The sequence below is a fragment of the Rhinoraja longicauda genome, chromosome 22 (assembly GCF_053455715.1).
Source record: "Rhinoraja longicauda isolate Sanriku21f chromosome 22, sRhiLon1.1, whole genome shotgun sequence".
Lineage (NCBI taxonomy): Eukaryota > Metazoa > Chordata > Chondrichthyes > Rajiformes > Arhynchobatidae > Rhinoraja > Rhinoraja longicauda.
In genome coordinates, this window is record NC_135974.1 from 22,896,355 (window position 1) to 22,910,596 (window position 14,242).

The window sequence follows — 14,242 nt, forward strand, 5'->3', positions numbered from 1 at the left end:
GTTGTTGTTGGAATAAAATGGAAGTTATGACATTGGTCAAATTATTTCCATAGTTCACAGCAGTGAGGCAATAACTTTTATTGGAATAGCGTTAAACGCCATCTATTGGTAACCCTGGCTTTGTTTGATATATGACTTGAAATAAATGACATGAAAACATTTACAAGGTGAGGCATCATGGTGTTAGCAAAAAGAGCAACAAGTGCTATACTCTTGCAACTTATCTTTGGACACTGATGTTTTGTGCCAAAGATGAGAAAATATTTGAACTTTGCCAGATTCCTGATATTTAATATGAAGTAAAATCAAGCAATATATAAATGGAGAAAAAATTACATTTGTCTGTAAAATTACATACGCTGGTATCTTTCCTGTTAGAGAACCATGTGGGTTTCAATGCACTAGATCTACGTCATGATGTTCCTTACATTGCCGCACTCCACTGTAAGATTTGAGAAGTTTTCCCTCATTTGGAAAGCGACACCAAACCAAAGAGCTGCAGTTTGGACATTTTAAACAAGAGACTGGGGCTGATAGCGGAGAAAGGCTGCGGTCAGATTAACAAAGGATGTCACAATCCGTGGGTCCTAAAATGGCCGCAGGACCTCGTGACCAGCCACAAAAGGTAAAAACCTTACATCCCAGTCTCTAGGTTTTCTGCAAAGCCATGGCCAGAACAAAGGATGGGTATTGGCCATGCAGAAACCTACGAAACCAGGTCGGAGTCCAGACACTGGGGCGCTGACATCAGCATACTCACAATGCCCCAAGCCGACCTAAACAGTTCATCTCAGTGAGGGGGCACAATAGCCCATAGAAAACTACCTGGTAGGTGATGGGAAACCAGTTAACACCCATCACCTCACAATGAAATCCCAATTTACACCGTCTGGCCATCCCCGGTATCCCCGAACATAAGCGCAGATCAGAAGAAAACCTCATACATATCTTTTTGAACAAAGAGATTCCAAGATCTGGCGGGAGATAGGACGGGTCAGAAACAGTATAACTGGCCACTACTTTTGGGTGAAAAAGTTAAGTCAACTCGAGAAGAAAACCTGCAGGGAAAGCAAGCAGGCAAGACGGACACAGTCAAGAAGCGCAGAGAAAACCGGGTTCGAAGTCAACTGAAATCAAGAAGAAAGTCGGAAAGAAGAACGGATGCAAGAGAGAGGAACAGGCACGCAACTCGAGAAGAAATACTGCAAAACGAACAGCCAGTAACCCCAGTAATAGCCCCATGGTGAGCATGTACTCCAAATCCTACATATCCTGGACATAGTTTAGTGTAGAGGGGAGGGTGGTTGTGAATAAACGTTGGGTGTGTATTAAAATGTGTGTTGGTCAAGGTTGCGATGCGTCGTACGTTCCCCATCTGACAGTCGTGTATGTGCCTTGCAGAACTGTGTTTAAGAATTCATAAGTAAAAGGGTATTCGTGTATATGTTTTGTGGAACTGTGTGTTTCAAGAATTCAGCAAAGAAGGTATTCGGATATATGTCTCGTGGAACTGTGTGTGTTTTTAAGTTTTCAGCGAAAAGGGTAATCGGGTATATGTCTTGTGAACTGTGCGTTTTGTGATGAATAAATCAAAGGTATTCATGTATTCGGTATGTGTATTATAGATATGTCTTATAGAACTGTATAAATATATTCATGGACAATAGTCCCAAGTGCTGAATAAAAACCTTTTCATTTAAACCCTGGTTTTGAAATCTGGTCTGGTTGAATTATTTCTGCACTATAAGAGCTCCTGCATCTAAGCCCAGTGTCTAGAACCGTAAGGGGTGAGTGGGTCGAACCACTCACGGGGAACCAGTGTGCACGGCCTGGTCAAGGGATCAGAGCAAGGCACGGGGACCTTAGGTCGGGCGAAAGCTCGGCGCAGAAACCCCTTACAGATAATGGCGACCACGAAGGGACACTGGCAGCAGGATGATAGTGTACCAGAAAAAGATTTGAAAACTAGGGACATAATGGACGAGCGCATTGCGGACTATGTGTTTAGTAAGGTGAATATCACCAAACAATGGATGTGTGCATTACTAGATGACAAGCGCCCACTGGATGCAGCAATCCGGTGGACGGCCAGTACAGCCCATAAGAAATCTGTAGAGAAGGCGGTCTGGCTGACCTGCTATAAAAAGCAGGTCCAGCTTTTGGACCGTGTGGTTGTGGCACAGGCAGCCCAGATCAGGGACCTTCAGGAGGAGGTAGAGGAGAAGGCTGCGGGTGGGAACCAGTTGATTGAGGCTCTGGACTCTTTAAACAAGGAGCGCCGGGTCGTGACCAACCGCCACGAAGCCAGGGTAGAGCTGATGGAGTGTCAGATCACTGAGGCTATGCGCAGTAAGGGCAAGCTCAGGGAGCAGTGCGCTTCCCTGAGCCACCAGCTGGAGACCCAGGAAGAGAACCTCATGGGGGTTAGGGCAGCCTATAAAATGGTTTTGGAGGACAGGTCGGAAGGGGCCGACCACGGGGCCTGCCTGCAGGAGATAGAGGGTCTGCGGGGTGCTTTAAATAAAGCAAGCGGGCTGGTCTGTTTGATGAACCCCCCCGCGGGCCAGTCACTAGCGGGTGCGAAGGTCCCGGTTCCGATCCCTAGAATGACCATGGTGGCTTCAGCCCCCAGACTCCACAATTCCCCTAGCTACGAGGCATCCTGGAAAAGGGGTAGTGTAGGGGAAAGAGAGAGAGAGGAGCTCCCGGTAGAATACTCGGCACCGGCACCCATGTGCCCGGTCCTGGAAACCAGACGGGGACCCACCGCACTGAATGGGGACGCCGGACCCATTCAGAGCGAGATCGTGGTGCCCCACAGCTCCCAGCAGTTAAGAGCTATGATCGGACATGTAATTAAATTGTCCGAATCAGGAGACCCTTCGCTGCATTTTAGGGAGATCGAGCAAACCGCCGCAATCAACGGTTGCGACGAGGGAGAACGGGCAAAAATGTTGCTGTTCTCCCTGGACAGCTCGATCCTCCAATGCCTCTCAGACGAGAGTAAAAGAGGGACCAGGACCTACGATCTCCTGCGGGACGAGGTCCTGGAAGTCTTGGGGGTAGGCGATGAGGGTCCATTTGCCCGATTAGGGAAGACCCTCCAGATGGAGGGAGAACCCCCAAAGGTTTTTGCGGCACGACTGTGGACAGTATATCAGAGAAGTTGCCCGCACGTCCCCGCGCAGGATGACCTGGAATGGGAGAGCCCAGTGGCTCCGTTGCTTGGTGTCAAACAGCCTGGCAGCCGTCAGGGAACAGGCGAAAGCCTGGTTTGATCCCACAAATAGCACGGAGGAGGCGGTTTTGGACCATCTCACGGTAGGGTATAGAAACACCCGGAGTACGTCTACCCGACTCGAAAAAGGGAAGGTGTACGTAGCGGAGGCTACTGCACTGGCCCAAAAGGAGTGGCGACAGGAGGGTAACCCTACCGCACAGTCAAAGTGTTTCAGGTGCGGTAAGGTGGGGCACTGGCAGAAGGATTGCAGGGCCCACACCAAGGAAGATAGGGTTGGCACCACCCAGCGCACCGAGGTCCCAGTTAAGCCCGAGATCATCGAAACGATGATCGAGGTGATGCAGTCCCTCATGGCCGCCCAGGGGAAGGTGGCAGTCGCTACCGGCTCCCCGGGTGCGAGGGGGGCACTGGACAGTCCCCAATGACATCAGCCCACGCAGCCTGCCTATCTGTGTCCTCTCCGCTATGATGCGTGGAAGAGACCGCTTGTGGAGATGGTAGTGGAGAGGCAAAGGGGCAGTTATCTGTTGGACACGGGGGCTTCATGCACCGTGGTCCACACAGAGGAACCCTTTGACTCTCCCCTGTCCACGGGGGTCCCTTTCGCACTGGCGGGGTTCACAGGGAAGGAACAGGCTGGCGCGCGTTCACAGCCAATGATGAGGCAGGTCACGCAGACAGGCAAGGTTGCCTGCGTGAGGGGGGAGGACATTCTCCAGGAATGGAGGGTCTCCCGCTTTGGGTGGGATTCAGGTGAGGAAGAGCCTGATCAGCTCGACCAGGGGCTGGATCCCATTACGGAGGAAGAGGAGTCGGAGGGGGACGACAGTAACGTCCCCGACTCAAGCACCAGGAAGGCGGGGGTAGCGAGCGAAGGCTCACCACCTGTAGATACAGGTAGAGTGAGGCCGGATGCCGCGGGTATACCCAGCACCAAGGGGGCAGAGCTGGATGAGGCGGGGTCAGGGTCGGCAGCTGCAGGGGGATACCCGAGCTGCGGCACGGCAGGAACCGGTCCTCAGCCAGGCTGTCCAGGGGGCAGTGCCTAAGGTGATCCTCCGTAGGTCCAGCAGGAAACCCCAACTTAGGAAGTTTTGGCCAGAGGTCAATCACGCCCCGAGGTACGGGAGCCAAGTAGGAAGGAGGGAGCTTACGTCCCGGAGGGGACCTAGCCCCCGCCAGGCAGCGACAGGCTGCGGAGGATCAAAGGTGGGAGACAGCGTGGTGCAGCCGCAGGAGACGAACCGCTGCAGCCCTGACAGGGATTAGCTGAGCCGCCCGGGGAAGGCGGCACTCTATTATATTTTAGATAATATAAATAAGGATAGGTATTTTAGATAAGGATAAGCTATTTTAGATAAGGATAAGCTATTTAAGATATTTTAGGTAATATAGATAAGGATAGGTATTTTAGATAAGGATAAGCTATTTTTGATAAGGATAAGCTATTTAAGATAAGTTTTGTGGGGATAGTTAGCGTTTAAATAAAGTTGATGCGTCCAGGATGTGTGGGTGTGGGGTGCAGGCTGGGGGTCAAGAGACCCGCCCGCAGAGGCGTTAACAAAGCCAAGCGCTCCCCAAGAGGCTGGCTATACCATTCTTCTTTATCTGTTTTCTGGAGTGGAAGGAGGCACTCGTATGGTGGATCGTTGCCACGGCGATCGGATGTGGGTGGACCTATCGGGGCCGCACCAAGGACATCATCGTCTACGGCTGCTCCGGGGACACGGCTCCCATCGCGACCGATGGGACTGGAAGGAGAGAAGCGGAGGAGACCGCAGTTTACTTCCATGAAGGCCGGTGGCCGGGGTGGCTGGGATCGAACTCTTCAGAGTATTCCAGCGCCCCAGGTTTTGCTTATCGGGACGCTTCATTATTGTGCCCGAGAATCAAGATCATCGCCCAAAAGATCAGCGCCACCGTTGGCAAAAGGATCTGCCTGGTATGCACGGGGAAGGTCCCCGCGAGCAGGCGGTGGTGGCTGAGGAAAACGAGCAGGACAATGGCCAACTCCACTGTTGAGTGGGAGAGACTTAACAACGACACTCACAGGACTATTTCTGGGACTAAAGAACAGTTGAGTGTGTGTTGGGACAAATGGTGGGAACCGGATGAGGGGATTTATATGTGTATGTGGGGTTCGAGGTATCGTTGCCCCACGGGCAACAGCATATTTTTCCAGAGACAGTGGCAGGATGACGGTAAGGGGATGAGGTGGGATGTTAGCTCGCAGGCTTGTGGGGTCCCCCTTTCCCCGATCCGGGTAAACGCCACTGAACTCATCACACGACCACGCATGACACCTTCCACAGTTCCACTGGCAGTAGCACAGGAGGGTGAGTGCCCAAAAACCACTAAGGGAAAAATGTAAAAGAGGGCAGCACCTCAATAACCGAGTACATCAAGGGGAATGGAGAGACCGTTACGTGCGGGTGGGCGAGCAGGACCCAGCCGCAAGCTGCTAGGAGGACGTGCCCCCCCCCCCCTCCGCACCGAGTAGACTGTGTTTTATATTGTCCCCTTTTAAAATTTGTATAAACTAGGTTTTTGTATTCGAATTTGTATCAAGAGTGATTGTGAAGGAATGTAAAAAAATGTATCGTTTTACTGTTGTATTGTTTTCATGTCCTACATTACAGCTGACACCAGTAGGAGGATGGCGGAGGCATCGGCCTGGGACAAGGTGTAGGTGTATGTGTCTGACATGAAAATGTACATACTTGTAATATAGTTTTGCCCGGGACACGGACAGTAAAGGTCAGCCTAAGATGGGGACTGTGCGTTCGCAATGAAACACTAGTTTAGTTAAAACCTCAGGGGTCTGGATATGGAGAATCGGGAAAACATTGCTCAACCACATTATTTAATTGATTCGATAAGCTGGGGTTATGCAAATCAACAGGAGGGACTGTAAGATTTGAGAAGTTTTCCCTCATTTGGAAAGCGACACCAAACCAAAGAGCTGCAGTTTGGACATTTTAAACAAGAGACTGGGGCTGATAGCGGAGAAAGGCTGCGGTTAGATTAACAAAGGATGTCACAATCCGTGGGTCCTAAAATGGCCGCAGGACCTCGTGACCAGCCACAAAAGGTAAAAACCTTACATCCCAGTCTCTAGGTTTTCTGCAAAGCCATGGCCAGAACAAAGGATGGGTATTGGCCATGCAGAAACCTACGAAACCAGGTCGGAGTCCAGACACTGGGGCGCTGACATCAGCATACTCACAATGCCCCAAGCCGACCTAAACAGTTCATCTCAGTGAGGGGGCACAATAGCCCATAGAAAACTACCTGGTAGGTGATGGGAAACCAGTTAACACCCATCACCTCACAATGAAATCCCAATTTACACCGTCTGGCCATCCCCGGTATCCCCGAACATAAGCGCAGATCAGAAGAAAACCTCATACATATCTTTTTGAACAAAGAGATTCCAAGATCTGGCGGGAGATAGGACGGGTCAGAAACAGTATAACTGGCCACTACTTTTGGGTGAAAAAGTTAAGTCAACTCGAGAAGAAAACCTGCAGGGAACGCAAGCAGGCAAGACGGACACAGTCAAGAAGCGCAGAGAAAACCGGGTTCGAAGTCAACTGAAGTCAAGAAGAAAGTCGGAAAGAAGAACGGATGCAAGAGAGAGGAACAGGCACGCAACTCGAGAAGAAATACTGCAAAACGAACAGCCAGTAACCCCAGTAATAGCCCCATGGTGAGCATGTACTCCAAATCCTACATATCCTGGACATAGTTTAGTGTAGAGGGGAGGGTGGTTGTGAATAAACGTTGGGTGTGTATTAAAATGTGTGTTGGTCAAGGTTGCGATGCGTCGTACGTTCCCCATCTTACAGTCGTGTATGTGCCTTGCAGAACTGTGTTTAAGAATTCATAAGTAAAAGGGTATTCGTGTATATGTTTTGTGGAACTGTGTGTTTCAAGAATTCAGCAAAGAAGGTATTCGGATATATGTCTCGTGGAACTGTGTGTGTTTTTAAGTTTTCAGCGAAAAGGGTATTCGGGTATATGTCTTGTGAACTGTGCGTTTTGTGATGAATAAATCAAAGGTATTCATGTATTCGGTATGTGTATTATAGATATGTCTTATAGAACTGTATAAATATATTCATGGACAATAGTCCCAAGTGCTGAATAAAAGCCTTTTCATTTAAACCCTGGTTTTGAAATCTGGTCTGGTTGAATTTTTTCTGCACTATAAGAGCTCCTGCATCTAAGCCCAGTGTCTAGAACCGCAAGGGGTGAGTGGGTCGAACCACTCACGGGGAACCAGTGTGCACGGCCTGGTCAAGGGATCAGAGCAAGGCACGGAGACCTTAGGTCGGGCGAAAGCTCGGCGCAGAAACCCCTTACACCACCTGCTGGAAGACTGTTCCCTTTCACTTTATGCAAATGTATTTGATGATCCACGAGAAGCTCGGTGCAAATGAGCCACCATAAGACAGTGGCCAGGACCAGTTGCATGAGCACTCTGGGGTGATTGGGTGTGGGTGAATGCACTGTCCAAGAAACCACAGTGGCAGATGAATGGGAGATTTCATGAAGGGATGTATCAAGATGGCCAGTGCCATCTTCTTCGCTTTCATGTGCTGGAGCAGCAGGGCGAAGGCCGTGGACGGCTACAGAATTAACAAGCTCATCAGGAAGGCTGGCTCCGTCCTGTCGGTGAAGATGGATTCACTAGAGATGGTTTTGGAGGGGAGGATGCTCCTCAAACCGCGGAGCATCTTGGACAATACACCTACGCCCCTCCATGACACAGGTCAACGTGAGGAGCACTTTCAGCAACAGACCGATTCCACCAAGATGCAACACAGAACGCCACTGGAGATCCTTTTTCCTTGTGGCTATCAAACTGTACAACCTCTCCCCCTTCTGTCGTGGGGTAGACTGACTCCCCACACCCCGGTTTGAAAGCCATTGCTCTTGCACGGTAGAGATGCATAGATACTCCGTTCCCAGCCTTCCATCCCAACTACGTTGCAAAAAAACACCACACTAGCGAGACCCCACACCAGGCCTTGTGCAAGATTGCAACTCCCTTGAGAATGCAATGAATTAATTCACTAAAAAGGAACCAGTTTCACAGACTTACAGCAAAAGATCAGATTGATGGTACCATCAACGTTTAATGGGTGGGTGCTAGGAGACACGTTGCATCAGTCAAATTTAAATAATATAAAATAAGGAGGGGTCAGAGCAAGCTGTAACAACTAACATGGACCTCTGGTTCAATTCCCCGTATTTAATGAAGTGCTGCATTGAGGGATCCCTCTCTACGCATTGTTCCTCGATGATTTAGCCCAAATTGACGAGATGAAAGATGTTTTTACAACCATGCAACTGTACAGTTCATACCTGTGTGGGAGATCAGGGGAATAGAATGTTAATGGTGGAGTGAAAGTGGAGGATGATTTAGATAAGGGTGGACACACAATGGGTGTTGTTGCAATAACATTTTTAAAACAGCAGTAATATGGGTAATGTATAGATCACCTAGGCATTGCAGGGTCATTAACGTTATTTGGTTATGCGGCATTTGTGTGGGGTTATTCACCTCTGGAGGAGACATATCGTACTGGCCAGATCTTCTTACTTTGGTCCTGGTAGGTGTCCTGCCCCTCAGTATACAGCGACTCCTTCCTACCACATTTAACTGGAGCTGGAGCTGGACCTCTGTCCCCCACTCCCCTAAGGCTTCTCTTGCCCCACCATAACAGCCCTAGTTCACTGTTGCTGCCAAGAGAGGTGCATCTTTTGCAGTGGATGCCCCTCCATAACAGCTGGCGGGCAGTAATGGTAGCTGCACTGACATTCCATTAATTCAATGGACATTGGCAAAGGTACACACTGCATTTTCGTGATTCTTTTTGGGCTATTAATCATCCTAATGAGGTTGGACAATTTTTGAAGGGAGCACAATTTGGCACGAACACTTCATGCAATATTTCAGCATAAATGAAATAGTGGAAATCCGATTTCCAAATGGATACACATTGAAGAGCATGATACTATTGAAAGATTATGTTCACTTGTAACTCACCAAATGCTATCCGCTGATCTTTCCAGATCCATCCCATCATCATCGTATTCACTATCAATTGTTAAATTCCCATTGGTGTCATGAGCAGACTCAAAGTTTGTAACCACACGGGTAGGAATTCCTAAACACCTCAAAACTAAGAAGAGCAAATATGAGTAAAGTATTTCCAACTGTTTTCTAGTGTTTACAACCATTACAGAACAGGAATCCTCTGAGAGGCAAATTAGTTAGTAATTTGGAATTATATTTCGAGATAAAGCTTACAAAAACTTTTCTTATGATTCCGGGTTATGTTTCTCTCTTCAGAAACTTCAGGGCTGATTTGATGCAGCAAAACTCTGCACAGAAACTGTGGTGAATGTGGAATGTGCTGACACGTAAGATCATTGGAGCAATTGGCAATTAAACATTTGCTGATAGACAGGAAGCATTAATTAAGGGAGCTAGGTTCTGTAACCAGCATGCGATATGTGACAGAATAGGAGTTGGCCAGTCTGAAGTATAAAACTGCCAAAATTCAATTAGACCAAAATGACTGTATTTTTTCTGATGTGCGTTGTAGATGTAGACTCCAGTCTATAGTATATTAATTATGAACAATAATTTTCATTGTAAGGCCATCAGCTCCTTGAATGTTTATACGAGTTTGCAGAGAGGCAAAGGATCCTTGTACAAATGGCATATATTTTGTTTTAGCTCTGTGTTTCATGTTGATCAGTCTGAACTCTCTGCAATGGACTTAATTAGTTAAGGATCTTCTGAGAACTATATATATTTCTCATAGAATATAAAAGCATAGAAATAATAACGTTTCAATCTAATTTTAAATATTTTCTACATGGAATTCACATATCATGAAAATGCACTCCAAATATTCAGGAAAATACTTTATATTAGTGAATAATTGAAGTCCAGTACCTGTGCAGGCCACAGCTGCAAACACCCAACACTGTCCATAGCAAACTGGCTGATGATTATTGTTGTTCCAATGACGGAGAATGGCAACACTTCCATTCCATTTCCCTGGATATACTCCATCGGTATAAGGATCATCCCATTTGCCAAAAAGTATTCCATTGTCATCATTACAATTCACCTGTAAGGGTATTATAGTATTGACAGTTTTGCAAAGTTGACAACTACAACAATGGGATCAATGAGTAAAGTCCATTGCATAAGTTATAACCATTTTATGAATTGAGCTATTGCAAGCATCTCCCATTTTCCCATTGTTTTGGCCTTTATCAGCCTTTCTGAAAAGAATTCCACCAACGAGTACTTTAGTTGCTCAGTGTGTTTTAAGATAGCATCATCTGTTTTCATGATAAATAATTCCAGTTGCAATCGACCAGGAAAATCACAATTGATATGGAAGGACTCAAGGCCATAAAATCTTAATAAATAGGAGTAGACTGTAAACCTGCACTAGGCCGTTCAGCATGATCATAATTGTTCCAGTGCCACAAGTCTCTATTTCAGTCAATTCTCTGATTCCCTTAGTGTACAAAAGTGCCTCAATCTCAGTCTTCAATTTTCTCAACGTTAATTCTCCGACATAGAGAGCTTCAAAGATTTTCAATGCCATGAGTAAAGGAATGCTTCTTCATCTCAATCCTCAGAGACCCCTGCCCAGCTGAGCTATGCTCCATTGCTCCAGAATATTGAGTCTGAGGAATTGGCCTTTCAATATCTACACCGCCAATCCCTCTCAGAATCCTTGATGTCTCAATGGGGTCATCTCTCAGTCTTCCAAAATTCAATGGCTATGGGCCAATGTTACTCCACAAGGTTAATCTCATCAATCTAAGGTAGATTAATTTAATAGATAATACATCTTTACTCAGATACTAAATGCTCAAGATTGCACAGTTCTTGAGGTGTGGTCTCACTAAAGACCTGCACAAATTTGCCAAAGTGTCCTGAAATTTACATTCTAATCGCTTTACAATAACAATCAATTTACTATTCACATTCCTAATGGTTTGCTGTACCTTTGTGCTAATTTGTTATGTATCATAAGTCAGCCCAGCAAAACCCGTGTAAATCTTTGGAAGTCTCTTCCTCAGGATACCATGAATGTTTGGTTATTGAGTGAATTCAAGATTGAAATTGACCTTCCTCGAAATCAGTGGAGAACTTGAATTTCTTCAATGAGTTTTTGAACACATCCTTAAATCTTCTTCTCTGACTGCCTAGGAATCTCCTCAATGGCAAAGTTCAGTATAGATGTTGTGTTTTCACCAGTTTCTTCGCATTTTACTCATTTTGGACTCTTTATGTTCTCCAGCCCATTGTAAAAGAGACACACCCTCCCTCAACCCCCCACACCTCCCAGACACCTCTCTGTCTGTTGCCCTCTAGGTCATTGTTCTTCACGTTATCAGCCATGTACTTTGTAAATGTGATGTGAATTTATAAATATTTACAGTAAACTATACCATAGGCTTTAGTATCATAGCTGGCTTTAGGCTTTAGTATCATAGCTGGGTATCTAATACAGCCTCATTTAAACCAATGAGGTCACCATCGTTCATTGATTAAAACTAAGTGGTTTGATCTTTATTACATTTTTAATTAACACTAGACGGGCATGGACTCATTGGGTCCAAACCTCTCCTGTGGGCCCGGCAACCCCTGTTGGGTCCAAACTTCTCCTGCGGTCCCGGCAACCCTCTGTCCAAACCTCTCCTGCTGGCCTGTCAACCCTCCACCAACTGACGACCTGTGGACCCGTTGCCAGCCAGGGATTCTCCCCCAGGGCTGGGGCCGGGCGAGGGGGGAGAGGAAAGGGGAGAGGGAGCCACTCACCCCGGCCCCGGGCGTCCATCGCGGCGGCAGCCAGTAGTAGGACAGCGGCCGCAAGGCGCTGCGGCTTGTTTGCCCTGCCTGCAGCCATCTACTTTGACCCTCTGCCGCCGCGCTGCACCATGGGAGGAAGGTCAGGCACAGGGCACGCCGGGAGGGTACCGGTCCTCCCAGCGGGGAGAGGAGCGCACTTAAAGTTTATTAAGTTTATTGCTTTTAAAATGTAACAAAACTTGATCAATCGAGACCACAGGCAAATGGTGAGGAGGGTAGGCCTAAAATTGTTGTGCTATCGTGTAGCGTTTTGGCTGTATTTCAGGTACAATCAAACAGACAAATATACAAGATGAGAGTTTTAGTAATATACTAGCACGAGTGTGCCCGTTGGGCCCGTCCTCGTAGGGTTTCCATTGAAACCGGGAGGGGAGTGGGGGGGAGGGAAGGGGGAGGGTGGGAGGAGGGAGGTGTGGAGGGGGGAGGGGAGGGGGGGGATGGAAGGGAGGGGGGAGGGAGGGGGGAGGGAGAGGGGAGGGAGAGGGGTAGGAGGGAGGGGGGGAGGGGAGGGGAGGGGGGGAAGGGAGAGGGGAGGGAGGGGGGGAAGGGGAAGGGAGAGGGGAGGGAGGGGGGTATGGGGGGAGGGAGGGGGACCTCCCATTTTCCCAGTACCCCTCTTTCCCCGTTGGGCCCGTCCTCATAGGGTTTCCATTGTAACCGGGAGGAGGGGAGGGAGGGAAGGGGGAGGGAGGGAGGAGGGAGGTGTGGAGGGAGGAGGGGAGGGGGAGGGGAGGGGGAGGGAATGGGGGAGGGGAGGGGGGAAGGGGGACCTCCCCTTTTCCCAGTACCCCTCTTTCCCCGTTGGGCCCGTCCTCGTAGGGTTTCCATTGTAACCGGGAGGAGGGGAGGGAGGGAAGGGGGAGGGAAGGAGGAGGGAGGTGTGGAGGGGGAGGGGAGGGGGGAAGGGGGGGGAGAGGGGTAGGGGGGGAGGGAGGGGGGAAGGGGGAGGGAGGGGGGAAGGGGGACCTCCCCTTTTCCCAGTACCCCTCTTTCCCCGTTGGGCCCGTCCTCGTAAGGTTTCCATTGTAACCGGGAGGGGAGTGGGGGGGAGGGAAGGGAGGAGGGAGGAGGGTGTGGAGGGGGTAGGGGAGGGGGAGTGAGGGGGGAGGGGGGAGGGGGGAAGGGGGGGAGGGGGGAGGGAGAGGGGAGGGAGGGGGTAGGGGGAAGGGGGAGGGGATCACCCGTTTTCCCAGTACCCCTCTTTCCCCGATGGGCCCGTCCTCGTAGGGTTTCCATTGTAACCGGGAGGCGGGGAGGGAGGGGGGAGGGAGGGAGGAGGGGAGGGGGATGGAGGGGGGGATGGGAGGTGGGAAGGGGTGGGAGGGAAGGTGGGGGACAGGGGAAGGGGGGGAGGTGGAAGGAGGGAGGGGGAGGGAGGGGGGAAGGGGGGAGGGAGGGGGACCTCCCCTTTTCCCAGTACCCCTCTTTCCCCGTTGGGCCTGTCCTCGTAGGGTTTCCATTGTAACCGGGAGGCTGGGAGGGAGGGGGAGGAGGAAGGGAGGAGGGGAGGGGGGAAGGGGGGTAGGGGGGAAGGGGGGGAGGTGGAGGGAGGGAGGGGGGAAGGGGGAGGGAGGGTACCTCCCCTTTTCCCAGTACCCCTCTTTCCCCGTTGGGCCCGTCCCCGAGGGGTGAGGGAGGTGGGGAGGGATGGGGAGGGTGTTGGGGAGGAGGGGGGGAGGGAGTGGGGATGGAGGTGGGAAGGAGTGTGGAGGAAGGGGTTGAGGGGGGAAGGGGGACCTCCCCTTTCTTTTTTCGAAACACTTGCCCCGGTGGCCCACGAGCATAGGGGCCCCATGCTGATCTGTGTATGTTAAATGACTTGCAATAAAAAACACAACTTTAAAAAACAATCAGTTGCCTTTCGCAACAATGTTGCAACCATCTCACACAAGCATTGTGACGTCACAAGCTGAAGACCTTGAAAAAAAAGGTTAAAAATAAAAAGATGTAAATTTGTAAAGAGCAGACACCCAATAGCAGCTGCTTGTCCATTGTGACGTCACACGCTGAAGACTAAATCCGCACCGCAGCGCCCCCTATAGGACCATCAATAATTAATGAGGGGGGGGGGCAGTGCTTTAAAACCT

At 49.5% G+C, this 14,242-nt stretch overlaps 1 protein-coding gene across 1 annotated transcript in view; it reads right to left on the reverse strand.

Annotated features, from left to right (window-relative positions):
• Positions 1 to 14,242, reverse strand: part of LOC144604682 (protein-glutamine gamma-glutamyltransferase 2-like) — a 45,101-nt gene that overhangs the window by 10,108 nt on the left and 20,751 nt on the right. Inside the window, exons 6-7 of the mRNA XM_078419327.1 lie at positions 10,215 to 10,392; positions 9,297 to 9,432 (exon numbers count right to left, since the gene is read on the reverse strand). Of these exons, the coding sequence (XP_078275453.1) occupies positions 9,297 to 9,432; positions 10,215 to 10,392 (314 nt within the window). The remainder of the gene's footprint in view (positions 1 to 9,296; positions 9,433 to 10,214; positions 10,393 to 14,242) is intronic.